The 17,483-nt window shown below is 37.6% G+C and overlaps 2 protein-coding genes across 2 annotated transcripts; one reads left to right on the top strand and one right to left on the bottom strand.

The window, feature by feature from the left end:
• Positions 1-1,738: 1,738 nt before the first annotated feature.
• Positions 1,739-2,602, top strand: LOC131321091 (dof zinc finger protein DOF2.5-like). Its single transcript, XM_058352103.1, has one exon. It carries the CDS (start codon positions 1,739-1,741, stop codon positions 2,600-2,602), a length of 864 nt encoding a protein of 287 aa, XP_058208086.1.
• Positions 2,603-14,501: 11,899 nt separating this feature from the next.
• On the bottom strand, positions 14,502-16,190 carry LOC131319189 (E3 ubiquitin-protein ligase PUB23-like). The gene has a single exon (XM_058349351.1). The coding sequence runs from the start codon at positions 15,915-15,917 to the stop codon at positions 14,676-14,678; it is 1,242 nt and encodes a 413-aa protein (XP_058205334.1). The 5' UTR covers positions 15,918-16,190; the 3' UTR covers positions 14,502-14,675.
• Between the last annotated feature and the right edge of the window lie 1,293 nt (positions 16,191-17,483).

A 17,483-nucleotide genomic window follows, 5' to 3' on the forward strand; every position in this document is an offset into this window, starting at 1 on the left:
AAAAAAATAAAAAAAACCAAAGAGAAACTTCTTATTTCCAAAGCAAGAACAGGAGATTTGATTTCCAAAGCACGCATAGGAGATTTGATCTTACAAGATCCTAGAAGCCCATGATCCAAGGCACGGGTGGAATTATTAAAGTACGGGGAGGTGCTCTGCGGCACCACGTTGTGCCATCCCAACCGTAGATCTCGGCAATCAACGGTTCGGATTATACGGTGTTGTGTGTAATCTCAGCTGTCCAATCGTTTGGTTATACGGACCGTTGATTACCGAGATCAATGGTCTAGTAGGGCACAACACGCCGCACAACACCTCCCCCAGGTTCGTAAAAAACAAGAAGTTACACGTTCGAATCCCATGGAGGCTAATTATCTCAAAGCTTGGGGCCACGGGAGAGTGCTTCGTCGTTAAGTTCATGATCCCGAAATTAGTCGAGGTGCATGCAAACTGGCTTAGACATCCATTTATATTTTAAAAACTAGATAATTGGCCGACCAAAAGGGGACATTTTGCATCTTAAGGAACGCCATCACTGCTCGTGTGCAGAATGTTAACGGCAGGCATTAAAAAAAATCCAATAGTTAATTATTTGAACAGTTCACTAGCTACTAATTTTTTTTGGGTGCCGCTATTCGCAGCCCTTTATTTTCTACCGTAACCCACTACATTTCGGTAAATGGTTGTTGAAAATCATAAATAACATTTTGGTAAATTGCTGTTGAAAACAAGATTATATTTCGGTAACTACATGTCGAAAATATGTTCAACTTTCGGTAAACAACTGCCGAACATGCATTTTCTGTAAACATCTGTTGAAAAAAATATTATATTTCGGTAATTGGATGCTGAAAATATATCTCAATTTCGGTAACTAACTGTCGAGTATAATTGAAAATTTTTAATGGGCTATGGGAGTAAATAGAGGGCTGCGAATAGCAGTGCCCTTTTTTTTTTGTTCAATCTTATACTATACCACATAATTTAATTTTTTTATAACTTGGATGTTTGGGTCAACTTATGCGCATCTCGACTAATCTTGACATTTAATTCCACCGCTCACTTGCAGGAAGCCAATTAAAATCTAAGTAAAGCTCTATATGAACTAATCTTAAAGGAGTTGATCACACTTAGGTGATTTCGAATCTGAAACCCAAGGAAAAAGCAATTTCTTAAGACCCAGGTCTTGATTATCGAGCGAACTCCTTAGGTTAAAGCAAAACCGATTGGGCTATCGAGGCCTTTGTCCAATCCTAACACCCCACGTGTGAGTAAACAGCGACACCCTCTATTAGCCTACGGAACAGTTACCGGCTGGTAATTCGAGCACATGCAACACAAACTCAGGTGCATGGAAAAAGTTATTCATTGCATTGGGTTTACCGCAACGTGATGCCTGATGACTTCGCCATTGTATGGGTTCCAAAACTAAGTCTATGAACCGAACACCAATATTGGAGGAGAAAGAGACGTTTGGGCCATCACGTGACGGTATCTCTGTGCATGCATGAGTGTACACAAATTCCCAGTACTCCAAATATAACAAGCAAACAGTCCCACATCCTCTCTTACTAAAACCTTCTCTGTCCCAACTACATTAGAGAGAGAGAGAGAAAGAGAGAGAGAGAGAAGCTTGACACACAGCAAGAGAGAAGCTTGACACACAGCAACACCAAATATTCTTGATGTTGAGAGAGTGGAAGGTATTGGAGCCCTATGAATTCCCAAGGGATTGGTGATGGAAAGAGGATGGAACCCTAATCATGTGGAGACTTCCCCAAATTGCCCTCGTTGTGGCTCTTGCAACACCAAGTTTTGTTACTACAACAACTACAGCTTAACGCAGCCTAGGTACTTTTGCAAGGGTTGCAGGAGGTATTGGACCAAAGGTGGGTCCCTCAGAAATGTGCCGGTAGGCGGTGGTTGCCGGAGGAGCAGGAGAGGCAAGTCTATTCGCTTATCGTCCAATCGTGACCTCTCTAGGGTTTTCCCTTATGGCAATTTCAACCGCTTGGTTGATTCCACCAGCTCATCCCATCGTCGCGTTTCCAGAAATGATCACCATTTTATCTTCAGTGGGTCGAAACCAGAAACCAGCAATATTGGGTCAGCTGGCAGCATTGACATTGCACAAGTTTATGCCAACTTCTTGATTCATCAGCCGGCCGAGCGAGAATCGTGTGTCGAAATGACCGGATTGCCCCCGTGTGGTACCGCCGGCGATGATCATCCGTCCTTGATCTCCCAGCAGTTTGCAAGTGCTTCCAATTATATGCCTATGGAGTACTTTAGTAGTACTGATCATGACCACCTAATTCCCTTAGAGAACAGCCTTCTCTTGGAATATTATCCTTACCATAATACCAGTGGGTTTGATTCATTAATTCACAAGCAACAAGAGAATTATGGATTGCCACTATGGATTAATGGGGAAATGATGGATCCAAACCATATTTTGAATGCACCACAAATGCCTGAGCCAGCTGGGGCTGTTGGGATTGAACAAGGATCAGCTCAAAATTCAGACCATTTTGTCGGTAATAATTACGGGAACTCAGTTTACACGTCGACGTCCGGTTACGGAACCCTTTTCGGGCCTTAGTGAGTTTTGAATAATTTTTTTTTCTTCTAAATTCATTGTGTTGTGCTATGCTGTGCTCTGTCGATGTTGTATACGTTATTAGCTATATATGTATAAAAGAGAATAATCTCGACGATGTAATCCATTAGTATATATGTTTATTATAAACAGTTGGAATAATGAATTTCTGATCATGTTTTAATTTTTAAGCTTAAAGTTAAAGGGCCTAGATTAATTGATCTATAACCTGTTAGTCGTAACACTACTCTTACCAGATTATGGTTATAATTAGGGGAAGTTTGACCAAACTAATTATTCATTGATGTGTTTGTTTTTCTCTAAATTCTTTACCTTTTGCATCAAATAGTGTTACACTATTTATTCGTCTCACTGAAAGGAATCAAAAAATGATAAAACTAGATATCAAATTTGAAAAAAATTCAGAAAAGACAAAAAAAAAATCTAAAAGAGTTTTCTGTCTTTTTATCATTTTCATCTTTAGTTAACTTTCTTAATTATATGATCATAAGCTTTTAATTTTTAGATTTCTCTGTCAAGACGAAATAAATAATTCAAAAAAAATTGATGCAAAAGCTAACAAAAGTTCGGAAAAGACCGAAAAAACAAAAACAAAATAACATAGTTAGGCTAACGCCTTGTTATATATATTTCCTTGGGATTGTGAGATTGAAAGTATATATCCATATTACCGCACCACCTACAATTATTTTTTTTTATCGGTAAAAGATGAAATTTTATTAAAAACGGGGAAGGGGAAAGGAGATCTAACAAAAAATTGTAAAATACACCTTAAGGGCAAAGCCCAAAGCACTCAAAGGTCTACAAGGGTCCAACAACAATTAAACAAGACAGCACAACCCAAACCCAAATAAAATAGATAACGCTCAAAACACCCAAACCCGGTCAGGACCGGCCCACCCATACCAACACCCAAAACCCTAAACGCTATAGACTCCACCGCTGCACAAACCACCGGAAATTATTTTCAGTAGAGATAAATGTCAAGAATCAATGGTTCAAATATTATAAAATTACTTTAAATAGGAGTTGAACTCGGAATCTCGGTTATGAACAGCTCTCGATTGTTGGTTGCCGAAATGAGATTCGAGCCTTCGAATGCACGATCTGACGGCTTGGAAGTGCGCAGCACGGTACTGTGCAGGAGTTGTGCATCTCACTGCACAACACCAATCTGAAGTCGTTTAAACTCCTGACCTTCTCCATCCTGACACCCAAGTATACTTCCTGGTGTGGTTGGACAAAGCCTTCTTGGCAACAGATTATCCGATCAGTACTTGCACGAGCTCAAATCATCCAATGGGCCAAGCCGAAATTCCTCATTCATGAATAAAATGCACGGTTACTCCAGTATGATTAATTAATTAGTCCCCTACTCAATGTACCATTTGTCGAGTTTTAATAAAATTTTGTTAGCCTATAAAAAAAAAAAATTAATTAGTCCATGCATGAATGTTTTCATGCTTGAGTAGGCCGTATTGCATTCTTAATTAGGAGCATGGAAGGGATTTTTGATGAGAGATTAGATTTTTTGCACCAGCAGTGGGAATGGTGAATTTTTCACCACTGACGTTATGGGTTTCACTGTGCGTTTATATTGTTATTTTATGATTTGATCTTGTAGGGTTTATAAAGTAATAGGATAATCTGGAGCCCTGCAAAACGAACGGTTCAGATCACAAATAAATGCACAACGGAGCCGGTAATGACGGTGGTGGAACACGCATGGTTTCCATCGCACACAGAAGGAATTTAAGAATTTATCTATTGCGGTATTACCAACATAAATTGAACTCTGTGCGTCCACATGCAGTGATATCCTAGCAAATCCTTGCATGCCCATGATCCAAGAAAATTAAATTCACCCGGTAATGATCTCCATACAGATTTTTGTGCACATATCATGTACATCTTCTTTAAAATATTTCTTTTGAGGATTTCAGTAAAAAATCAGCTCCAACGGATATTGGTGGCTTTTTCAGAAATCGTAGGGTGAATCATTCTATTTTGCCCTACGAATTCTGAATAATCTTTTACCAATATCTGTTAGAGTTGATTTTTTAAAGGAACCCTCAAAATAATATTTTAAGAAAGATGAGCGGTTCAGATTATCTTTGTGGGACCTGATATAGACCCCACAAAAATGTATGTGTATTATATGTATGCAAAAATCTGTGCAAGTAGCACGGTTGGTCCTAAAATATGTCCCCTTTCCAAAATTAACTATTGAAACTTGATAAAATTCCAATATTACTCTTATGTTTAAATTGAATTACTATACTATCTGCATGAGTCTACATCAACTAAATCATGGACATAATTGGAAAGATAAATACTTTTTGATGTAATCATCTTAAAAGGTTGAAATTTCCAAATGAAACTATGAAAATGAGATGGAGAGAATATTATTTAATGCATTCGCTTTAATATAGGTTACTTTACATACCATGTGGATTCTATGTTTTCTTTTTTATCGGAAAAAGAAGACTTCATTATCATAAAGATCGAATATAAAATCGGAACAATTGGAAAAGGTAGTTAGAACACGGGCTAGATAGATGGCATGGAGTTTGAAAAGTAATTTTTGACCAATGGTATTGATAAATGAGAAAATCGCGATTCACGGAGGGTTTCGAAAGTAATTTTTGACCAAAGAATGGTATTGAGGAATGAGAAAATCGCGATTGTGAATAAGATTTTACGGAACAATTCGCGACCTTCTGAACAGTTTTGGACGGTTGCGATTCATTTCTTTCATAAAGAATTTATTCACGGCCCTAGCCGTGAATAAGTCTTGATAAATTCCTATATTTATGCTGCTCCCTCCGTCACAATTAGGGCCCGATTGGATGCCGTATAAGTTTTGGGTGTATTATTTATGAAGAGGGTATAAGATAGTAAAGGGTATTAGTTAAGAAGGAAGGACCCACATTGATGTGCCATTTATAGAGGGTGTATTAAAAAGTAGATGATTTGGATGATGTATTAGAAAAAGGGGATAAATTAATACTTGGTTTGGATGAAGGACAAATTGGATGTCTAAGGAATGGTGTATGCTGTAAAAAGTTATCAAATGACTTATTTATCTTTGTGCAGTGTTAGATTATTCATTTGATTAACCATATAATGACTTGGCCTCCAACTTTGATTAATTTTGTTCACAAATAATCAATAATAATTTAGTTAATTAATATAATAATTAAGTATATTATTTAATATATTAAAAAATCGTTTTTTTAAGTGCTTTATTATAGGAGTATTTTTGTTATTTTGTTTATTATGAAATGTAAAATGTTAAGTTTATTTTATACAGTACCTTATTTTCTTTTGCTCTTGTGTAGTGTTAAATTAGATTATTGATTAGATTAAATATATAATTACAAAATCCAATACAATTAAATATTTTTTCATTATTAACCAATAATAAATTCCTCAACTAATATATTAATTAATTTGATAGTCAAAAAAATATAAAAAATCGTTTTTTAGGTGCAAAGCATCGAATAATTTTTTCACAATCAATATTGGACGGTTGGATTGCCTTGATTTCCTAGGTGCAAAGCACCAGATAATTTTCTCATTATTATTATCGACAACAATCCATCTCGATCTCTTTTTCTTCTTCAGATCTGAGAGTCCCTCGCCATCTCAGAGTTCCTCGCTGGGGTCTCCCTCTCGCACGGTCTCTCTCCCTCTCACTCACCCATCACTGACGACTATGCCACTCTCCCCAAATCAATTAAATCCCTCTGCTGCTGCATCCGTCCGACGGCGGCGAAGAACCAGACAACGTCATACTCTCTCCGGTGATGTAATCTCCGACGACGGTCTGCTGTCTTTCCGGCGCTCTGCTCTCTCTCACTGTAATCGTTTCTCTCTCTCTCTCTCTCTCTCTCTCTCTGCGTGTGCGTGTCTCTGTGTGTGAAGGGGGCGAATGAAGAGGGAAATGAGGGAGGATAGAATGGTCAAAATTCCAGGTGTATTCAACCAGCTAATTTATTGCTACCCCTGGGGGTGTCTATAATTTATCCCCCTGAGGGGGGATTAGCCTGGATATGGGAAGAGGAAGGATTAGATAATACACCCACACAAATGGCATCCAAATGGCGCAAAAAACATCATGTCAAGCCCTCGTACAGGTGTATGAGCTAATACACCCCTCCAATACAACATCCAATCGAGCCCAGGACAAATGTTTGGGCTGTGGGATTGGATTTGGAGTAGTAGTACTATGGGCCTCCTCTTATCATGTTCTGTTGCTGGTCTTTTAACTTATTGGCACAACACGATTGCCCTTAGTTTTTTTTTTTTTTTCAACTTCAAATTATGCTGATACTTTTTCGATACCTCTCAATTGTTAGTCCCAAAATTTTGAGAAAAGCGTATGAAAAGAAAGATGGACGTCCGAAAATTACAACTAAAAAATGGGAAACAGACATTGCCGCAAAAATCTAATTCTAGAGACTAATGAAAAGTTGCTAAAACAAACGGGGAACAAAAACGGAGTTTTCTACGCAAAGATTTCAGCACACGACATACTTTATAAAACGGCAAATTTAGATTTGGAAGGCTAGCCAAAGTCGAATGGCCGGAAAAAGTCTTCGGCCGTGGCAAAGTGACAAGTATGGATCTGCGCTGGTGCCGTTTGGGTTGTGAAAAACGGGCCAAATGCGCAAGAAACATTATGACGCAACCCAACCCGTTATGCATCATCTGAACACGAATAATACAACTTATCTTTTAAAACAAAATCATTCGAACCCCACCCTAAGCTTTCATATTTTTCATGAGTATTATTATATCTTTTCATTTTTTTTTTTATCATATTATATTATTTTCATGGGTAATATATGAAGAGAATGTGTTCTATCCAGATGAGGTGGAAACCATGGGGTTTTCACCACTGTCCATTGTGGGCTCTGCCGAGCTTTCATTGCAGTAATCTGACCGTTCATCTTGTAGACCCGCAAATTAATATGTCCATGCAAAAAAATCAACTTTATCGGGCATCAATAGTTATATCAAAAATTGGATTTTGGTTCATAAAACGGACGGCCTGATTCTGTCGCTAATTTTTTTTTAAAGTTAAACTGTCCATGACCGTCTATTTTATAAATCAAAATTTAATTGATATAGTTATTGATGTCCGATCAAGCTGGTTTTTCACGTGTGTACACAACTTTGAGGGCCCTGCAAGATAAACAGTTCAGATTAGTGCAATAAATGCTTGATAGGGCCTACAATAAGCGGCAGAAACCATATATGGGATTTCCACCTCATCTAGAAAGAGATTAATCTCATATATGAGAAAAAAATTTCAATGCCGAGTAAGTACCACGTGGTGCCCGCTCGCACATCCGAGCCGTCCATTCCATAGTTGAACGGCTCAGATTTGGAAAGAGAAAAAGGAGAGAAAAAAGTATTGGGGTGAGATGAGAAAGAGGGTTTCAATCTGAGCCGTCCAAAAGTGTATCAGACGGCTCGGATGCGCCAAGCAGATACCACGTAATATATACTCGCTTGGTACCGAAAAATCTCTCCATATATGAATATGACTGAATCTTCCAACGACTTGTCTCAGGTCCAAAGACCAAGAAATTAAGACCTCAATACAATATATATTATTATCGACTTACATGACCGGTTAACAACGTTTTAATCTAGTCTAGAATTAATAAAAAAATAGAAATCAAATACACCGTCAATGATGTTCAAAATAGACCCGTCAATCAAAAGTTCTACTGTTAATTTAATGAGAGATGCTACACACACAGCAATCTGTGCACAGATTGTGCACAGATTTCGTTGTGGGGCCCACCACGGGTCCCATACAAATCATCCGAGCCGTTCATTAAATGTAAAACATTTTTTCGAGGGTTTCCGTAAGAAATAAGCTCAATCCAATATCTATAGGTGCTTCATCCAACTATCTAACTTTTCTTTCAGATTTTCGGATAATGAAAAGTTGTATGATTGGATCGAGCACTTATAAGTATCGGATTGAGATTATTTTTTACGAGGACCCTTGAAAAAATGTTTTACATTTAATGAACGGCTCGGATGATTTGTGTGGGACCCTTGGTGGGCCCCACAATGAAATCTGTGCACAATCTGTGCACAGATTGTATGTGTGTGTAGACTTTCTGTAATTTAATGAACGATTTCGTTAATCGTCCAAGGGCTAGGCTAGTTCTGTGTTTCAAGATTTATTAAATTAACGAGTTTGGTAAACTTGATTTTTTTTTGAAAATGTTGGTAAACTTGATTGATGCCACTGAAATTTGTCCAAATCCCATCTCAATTTAATTATAAGTTAATATATCTTGTTCTACCTCAAATCATCCCAACTTTTTAAAATTAATAATGCTCTTGGCGAACGCAAGATTATGAACAGGTGACGAACTCCAAGCTGGCAACAAGTGTTTGTCCTCCGTAAGTTATAAGGTCGCATCATATTCTAATTCCACGGTTGCCAAATATTCGAAACCTTGGGGTTAATGGAGGGTTTGTCTGGTCGTTAACTTTAGGGCTCCGGAATTAATCGAGGTTCGGGCAAGCTGGTTTGGACATCCGGTTATCGAAAAATTAGTACTATGTAATAATTATTAATTAGGTAGGAGTATGAATTAATGCCACAAATGAATGTTTCTCCGAAAGTTGGCTTATGGAATTAGTGGCCTAATTCATCTCTTCTAGAAGCTGAGAGAGTTTCAGCTGCAAACAGCAGAAATCAGAGACCAGCGCAGAGCATTGAAGATGAGGGCCCTTGAGACGAGGATCTTATCACCATTCCATAAGCTCCTTCATTTCTACTGCCCATATAATTTTTTATTTTTTTTTCCTTCTTCTTCTTCCCCATACTTTAGAAGAAATTGCATCTATCCTAAACCCACCCAACTCATCAAAATATGTATAACATATCCTCTCTATGGAAGTTGAACTCATAACCGTTGAGCCACCTGAGGCAACTATCCGGCCCTAAGTACAACTACACAACCGTTGGACCAACTGTTCCAGTTTGTTGTAATGCTCTCGACTCCTTTATAGATCTAGCGTGGTTGCAAATCAGAGAGTTTGAAGGAATAGAGTGTATGTGAGGTTGAGTGCGATTGTAATCCTTCCCCACGTATCGTGAATTCGCTGCTCCCGTTGATGTACCCGATTTTAGGAAAAGACGTAAAATTTCTTGCGTTTTCTCTGTGATTGCTTTAATTCATTGTGTTTGTGTGTGTTTTGGTTTGTTGATCTTGTGCATAACAGTTTTTGCACACAAAGTGGAATCACCAGAGTTCTCGACGCAGCCAATTCAATCACATGCCAAATTTTCCAATAAGAGAAAAGATGTTATTCTTTCCGTCCATTTATTTAGAGTCCAGTATTCTATTTTGGATTGTCCTATAACTAGTGTCCATTTTGTAAAATTAATGAAAGAAAAAGAGTACTTTTTTTATTTTGTCCCTAAAAGTAGATTCATCTTGGAAAAGTTAGTAGGTAAAAATATAATAATGATGCCGCCATACAAGGTAGTTATGAAAAATAGAAGTAAAGGTTGATGTGAAGATATAATGATGATGTCTCTCCTTAATAAATTAGAGTTACTAATACTTAAAAAGTGACGGAGAAAGTATTAACTCGAGTAAAGATTACAACATGTCAATAAAGACTTTAGAGAAAACGCTCAACAATCAAGGATGAATACAAAGAGTATTGCAAGTGGAGTGATAGACACAATATACTCCCATGTATTTGATAGAAATTCAAATCTCACTAACTATAAATAATAATGCCGATATTTGCCACCAAATATACACACACACATCAAGGATGAATATTCAACATAGACATGATTTTCGCGGGGTCCATATTAGGTACCACAAAGATAATTAAAATCGCAAGTTATTCTTAAAATATTTTTTTTATAGATTATTGTAAAAAACTAAATTAATCATGCTTTCAAAACTTTACGGCCAAGAACAATTCTTCGCGGCCAGGAACAATTTTTCGCAACCAAGTGCAATTCTTCGCGGCCACGTGCAATTCTTCGCAGCTAGGAGCAATTCTTCACGGCCAAGTGCAATTCTTCGTGGCCAGGAGCAATTCTTCACGGCCAAGTGCAATTCTGCGCAGCCAAGTGCAATTATACGCGGCCAAGTGCAATTCTGAGCGGCCAAATGCAATTCTACGCCGCCAAGAGCAATTCTTCGGGCCAAGAACAATTCTACGCGGCCAAGTGGAATTCTAAGCGGCCAAGTGAACTTTCTTGCGGCCTAGAGCAATTCTACGCGGCCAAGAGCAATTCTTCGGGCCAAGAACAATTCTTCGGGGCCACGAGCAATTCTTTGCGGCCAAGTGCAATTCTTTGCGGCCAAAAGTATAATTCTTTGCGGCCAAGTGCAATTCTTTGCTGTTTTTAAGATCATTATTTTATAGAAAAAATTGAGATCTATCAAACAAGATCCATATTGCATATTTTTAGCAATATACGTCGAGAGATATAAACCATATACATCGAGAGATATAAGCCATTGAAAATACATGCAAAACCATAATGGACAATTAAATAGAGACGAAGTGACTATATGATTTCTTAAACTGGGAGTGGCAAGGAATCAACAACTAAACAACCATAATTCAAGAGTGTTTGATGATAATTTGTGCACCAAATAACACGACACCTAAAGACAAGCAATATTTAAGAAATTAGAGGACTAACCACTGCTTGAAGAAGTACAAGCTTTGTTCAACCAATCATCCCATTCAGTCAACAACTAACTAGAAGAAGCTTGAAAATTTCAGCAGCAAACAAGATGCAATTAAGGAAATTGAGATTAGAATTCAATAATTAGTTCAGTTATTTTGTTGTTAACGAGAGCGTCTAGGGTTTCATTAACTTTTTTTTTTGGCAAACGTAAGAAGTTGTATTCAATTGTAAGGCGAAAGCCTGTACAACAGAGAGGAACTCCACGACCGATATCATCACTTGTCCCCACGTAATTAGCGGACATAATAGTCTTAATTATAGTAATTCACACTGAGCTTAAGGAATCTTAGGTTGAAATTTACTCCCTCCGTTGTGCCTGTTTTTTTTTTTTTGAAACGTCTCCAAAAAATTGTTTATATCTTAATTTATATTATTTTACATTTTCAAAGATTTCGAATCATAAAAAAACATTATAGATTATGAAGGTAACAAACACAATAACTAGGGATGAAGGTAGTATGAACAAATAAGAATTACGTATGTTTCTTTGAATTCTTTCTGTAATTCAATTCTATCATTTATTGATACTGATTGTTTAATTGCTGTGATGCAGCTAGCAGGGCAATTTGAGCCTCACCCATGCAGACAACTTTTTGTTACGCAACCTTCGTGAAGAAATATGCAAGTTGGTTTTTTGAAGAATTACCAAGGTTGATCGCAAAGATGTCCATCCTGTCGACTGTCTCGCCAAGCAGCTGGCGATGTTACCTCCCTACAGTACTTGTGCCACTGCTAGCTAGATGGACTCTGTTTTGGACATGAGCTACTTCGGATCTTCACGCTTTATTTACATAGCTCTTTTTTTTTGTGTGTGTGTATATAGTTGTTGTATTTCCGTTGTGAACTGTTTGTACTCTGTTTTCGTATATTATATGCATTTCTTGATTTTCCTAAAAAAAAAAATGGCTGTTGATTTTGTCATTTCACTTTTTGTTAACGTCACTCCTCTGCAAGTGTATTTTTGATTAAAAAATACACTTTTAGAGGAATGACGTTAACAAAAAAAAAAAGAAGTGACAAAATTATTTTCCAAAAAAATTCTACAATTTATATGTTTTCTTAGTACGCATTCCAACAATCTGGGCAGAAATTGTTGACAATTTTGTCTTAATACTGATAGGCCCTTTCTTTATTCATTTAGGTGGCAGGTCCATTCAAAGTGTTGTGTTTTGCAAGGGAAAAAAGGGTAGGCGACGAAGCGTGACGACCTGCCCTTGGATTAGACCGTGGGGTCTCCAAACCTGAAGTCCAGGAGGGGATTAAAACCCAAAGGTGCGCACTGGAAAAATATTAAAAATTTAAAGAATTTTATTATTTCGTTTTTATTAATAATTTTTTTTAACATTTTATCATCTTGTTTTTATTAACAAAAAGTTATCAACAAAAATTGTTTTTACTACAGTAACTCTATTTACAAACCTATCAACAACTTATTCACTACTGAAAATAAATTGACATTTCTCAACAACTTATTTACTACCGAAAATATCTAACAATTTTTCAATCACAAATAAAAATCTATAAATTTTTCATTACCAGAAACATCTGAGACCAGAGCAATTCATAGAGGGAGTTAGAGGGGGTACTTCAAAGACCCGAGTCACAGTATAATAAAGTAACGGGTGTTCCACTTTCTTTGAAATTTTTTTTAAAAAAAATAAGATAATTTTAAGCTCAAAAATTATATTTTTACGAAGATAATTTTTCTACCAATATGAATCTTATTTGATAGATCTCATTGAGATTTTTTAAACGGTGCAAAAAAAACAAAAGAATAATTTTCATTTTCGTTATATTTAAGTTTGAAATTACATTCTTTTAAAAAAAGAAAGTTTAGAAAGAAAGCGAAGGGCCATCTTTTGCTATATTTTTCTCACTTTCTGGTAGGTATTTGGTACAGATTCCCATGCATACATTGAAATAGCCATATATGGGTGGCTGATGGAACCCACCAAACCTGCTTATTCTTTGCTATTAAAAGTAAAAACTGTGTTTCTTTTTTTTAACTTTTGAAAGTTTCAATGTCCCTTAATTACGTTCTAGGCATTTTTATTCATCCGATTGCGCAATGCAATATTCAAAGATGACCGTCCAACTAATCAAAAAGGCAGACTTAATAGAAAACAGAATGCCTAACTAATAAAGTCTTGTTTCTCTTACATTTTTGCCCTTCAACTTCTTGCATTTAACAAAATTGTTTCCCCTAAATTTTTTTAACCCAAAGGATTTTTGCTTCCCCACATTTTCTTATCTACAACAACTTATCCGCTTCTTTTAGTTTAGTGAAAACGACCCATCAGAATGATCACGAGAATTGCACTTCAAATATAAGTTTTCTCTTAATTTTAAGATGGTTAACCACCAACTTAATTATTTAAAGACTAATTAAGCGCCATTAGAGAGAGCCGTAAATTTTGTTATTTGTATTCTTAATGCGCGCGTCCTTCCATGTGTGGTCAGACTCTCTTTTGTAAGCGGTTTAAACACAATGCAAATACTTCGATTACTAGGTTGATGATGAAGTTCGAACACATAATCTATAATCCGTTCTGATATTAGATTACATAGATTGGTGGTAACCATGAACTCATTTTAAAACTATTACTAGTATTATATCAAGAACATGCTAGATGAAGGATGGAGTCCAAAGTTCTAAATATCGACTGTTACGTGAAGTATCAGTTTTTAAGTATCGATTTTGTGTATTCGTTATATTTACTATACCGGCGAGATGAAAAATCTCATGCAAAACAGTAGATTCCCATTACGTATACGTTCGTTTTGGATTTATGGACCATTTCACAGTTGATACTTGATCATTGATCATTACGGTTAAATGATTTTTGGCACTCTAAATTATCCTTTGTTGAAAGTGAATTTTAAAAATTCATGACCGCTGCCTAGCAAAAAAACAAAAATTCATGACCGCTACATTAAATGACTACTACGTACCGTTCGATAGTCTCAATCAATACCGTTACATGTCTCGACACCACTTTTCCATTCACCATTGAGGATTTTTCTATCTCTATGTTTTCTACTATGTTTTTTTTCCCACTGTAGTTCTAATGTCGAAAGCGTAAAAACCTTTCAGGGAACACAAAGTGCCACACAGAAAAAGGCAATCAAACCACTGGAAACTGAAGACATATGAAAACTCATCCGAATAGCAATTCATCAATAACTTTTCCAACTAACTTCTAATTTCTACTAATTAGTTTTGCTCAACAAATTTACATGTTCTCAAAAGTAGATCTCTCTCTCTCTCTCTCTCTCTCTCTCTCTCTCTCTCTCTCAAGATGGATAGGAAGAAAGCAGACTGATTGGTACACAAGAAGAGTTCTTCCAAACCCCAGCATGCAACTTAAGTATCTCCCTAGCTTTCTCTTTGGCCTTACTCCCACTGTCCACTTGAAGCACCAAACACAGCTTCGTCACCACCCCAAGCTGCAGCATTTCCTGAACAACCTTAGAACTCCCAGAATACTTCGCAATCGATAGCAAAATCCTCACGGCCCTTTCGCTCCCGGCCTTCGAAACCCTAAGTATTTTTTTCGACACCACCGCCAACCCGGCCCCGTGCCTCAACAGCTCGGCCCTCCCCTCCGAGCACTGGCACAGCTGATCCAACGCCGTTAGTAGCATCTCGCAAGCCCTCTTCTCAGAAGAATCAAGAAGAAGATCGACCAGTACTTTCACCGCGCCCGCTTCCACTGCTTTCACCCTGTTCCTCCCCCAAGGCCCCGCGTTGATTAGCAGTTGTAGTGCCGCTTTGGAGGCCTTGGGAGAGATTTGATCGTGCAAGATTTGGACTAACTCGACGAAGAACTCGGGTTTCAAGGCTCCGAGTTGCGTGGGTTCCTCCACTTCTAGAATCGAGTTCAATAATAACACGGCATAAGCACGAGACTCGTCGCATCCGACTCGCAATACATTGAGCAACGACTCGATGAATTCGCTGTTCTTCACGGCGAGGGACTTGAGGGCGGATTCGGATAGTTGGAGAGAGAAGAGTATGCTTAGGGCTTCATCACTAGGTTCTGTGAACTCGAATCCATCATGATCACATGCTTCTAGTGAAGTAGTACTAGTGTTGTTCTTGACAAGAGAAGCTAAGAAGTCAACCCCACCGGAGGACTCTATGCACCTTTTGTTTGTTTCGCTAGCGGAAGCGATGGATCTGAGCCTCTCCAAGCATTTCGTTTGCATTTGTGGCGATTTCGCGGCGTCGTTGAGGAGCTTGGTGATTTGGGACTTGTTGACGGGCGGCTTTGGAGTCGGGACGCGTTCGATGCCGTTGGATGCGTTGAGGGTGCACCAAGACTGGATCAAGCGGCGGAGGGTGTGGTTCGGGGTTAGGTCTGGATTGGAGAGGACCTGTTTGGTTACTGGACAATTCTTGTTCTTGTCGGTGAATAGCCATTTCTCGATGCTTTCTCGGTCGTATGTGATCCCGGTTGGGATGGTCACGGGGTCTTTCATCATCTCTAGAGAGATGGGGCAGAGGAAAAACGGAGGGACTTCGATTTCAGTCATTGGAAACAATACGCAAGTGAGAGATTGCTCAAAATAGGGGGGGAAAAAGCCAGAAGGATTTTCTTTTGTGATGGAAATGAATCAAGAAAAGGAGAAGAAGAGAATGGATTTTAGAGTGTTGATTGGAGTAGAAGATTGTTGGGGGAGTTGTGAATTGGTTTGAAGATGGTGGGAGTTGAGAAACGTTGGCATATTTATATGGAAGAGAGATAGATTCAAAAAGGGAAAGTCAAAACACGGAAATGGTGGTGTTTTGGAGAGAGAGAGAGAGAGAGAGAGAGAGAGAGGACTTTCTCAAACAGTAGATTGAAAAGCTCTGGGGCGGGTGGGCCTAGTTTAAACAAGGGCAAAATGAAATGGTGTGCGCGTCGCGTGGGCAAATTAAAAGTGTAGAAGAAGGTGGCAAGTTGGCTCTGCCTTTGACTTTCTCTCTCTAGAAAAACAACTAATCTCTCCCTCTAACTCGTGCTTTTATTTTTTTTAACGCCGACAGTTGATTTAGGTAGCGTGCATGCATGTTGTTATTCACTTTAAATCTCTCACTTGGCCCTTGTGTTCGTTCCACCTCTTTTGACCCATACATTATTAGTACTGTACTACGATAGTACGATACATTGCATTATTTTTGGCTAGGGTTCAGCCGTTTACAAGATTTTTTTGGTTGGTGAGGCGAATTTTTTTCCCTTTTTTTTTTTTTAATTAAACCGTGCATGAATATTTTTTGATTTATTAAATAAATTGATTGCGTTTCAAAATGACGAAAAAACGTGAATTTGGTTTGTTTGATCAAGTTACTCGAGTATGTCATTCATGCCAAAACAAAGATCGGTTACTTTCGTTGGTCTCGTGCCAACACTTTCTCGGGGGCTCGTGAGGTGCGTGAATATCAGGGCTTAGGATGCCAAACCTCGTTGGGATGTTAGGTTTTTTCCGTTGTGATGCCTTTTCAAGCTCGAGTCCCTTTTAATCGTTGTAACTCGTTTCAATGATTAATAAAATTCTTTTTTGCAGATAAAAAAATGATATATTTTTTTTGAGGTTTATTCTTGCAATAAACTCTTTTTATCAAGAAAAACGTGTTCTATTCTTTTCTGATTACCATAATTCTTTTCATAGATGCCTTTACAATTACCAGATCCAAACACAGATTTGAATTATGTAAATTTTGATTAAAAAAAATGCATGTAAGTTTGGTTTTGCTCGAGGCCATATCACCTCTTGAAGCCCTTAACAACTAGTACACCATTGAATTGGTTAAGGTGTTTTGGATGTTATGCACAGAATAGATTTCACAGTAGAGTACTGTTTTGGAGTACAATCTATAGAGAATAGATTTTGGTATGTATTTTGACAATATTACCCTTGCCTTAGAGTGTATAAGTATTTTTTTTTTTTGGATCGGAAAAAAAAAAATTTCATTCATCACAATTATACAAAATGAAATTAGTACGGTATAAAGCTTTCTTTAATTTCGGTTTTGGGATTTACAAATTGTACCCTCGTCTAAGAAAATCAAATCAGTATGGTATATACAAATTGAATTGTACCCTTGTCTTTCTTAGAATT

This window comes from Rhododendron vialii, chromosome 3a (genome assembly GCF_030253575.1).
Source record: "Rhododendron vialii isolate Sample 1 chromosome 3a, ASM3025357v1".
Classification (NCBI taxonomy): Eukaryota; Viridiplantae; Streptophyta; class Magnoliopsida; order Ericales; family Ericaceae; genus Rhododendron; species Rhododendron vialii.

What these genes read in the sequence shown, in the direction of transcription:
- LOC131321091 (XM_058352103.1), top strand. Translation starts at nt 1,739, where the DNA reads ATGGAAAGAGGATGGAACCCTAATCATGTGGAGACTTCCCCAAATTGC.
- LOC131319189 (XM_058349351.1), bottom strand. Translation starts at nt 15,917, where the DNA reads ATGACTGAAATCGAAGTCCCTCCGTTTTTCCTCTGCCCCATCTCTCTA.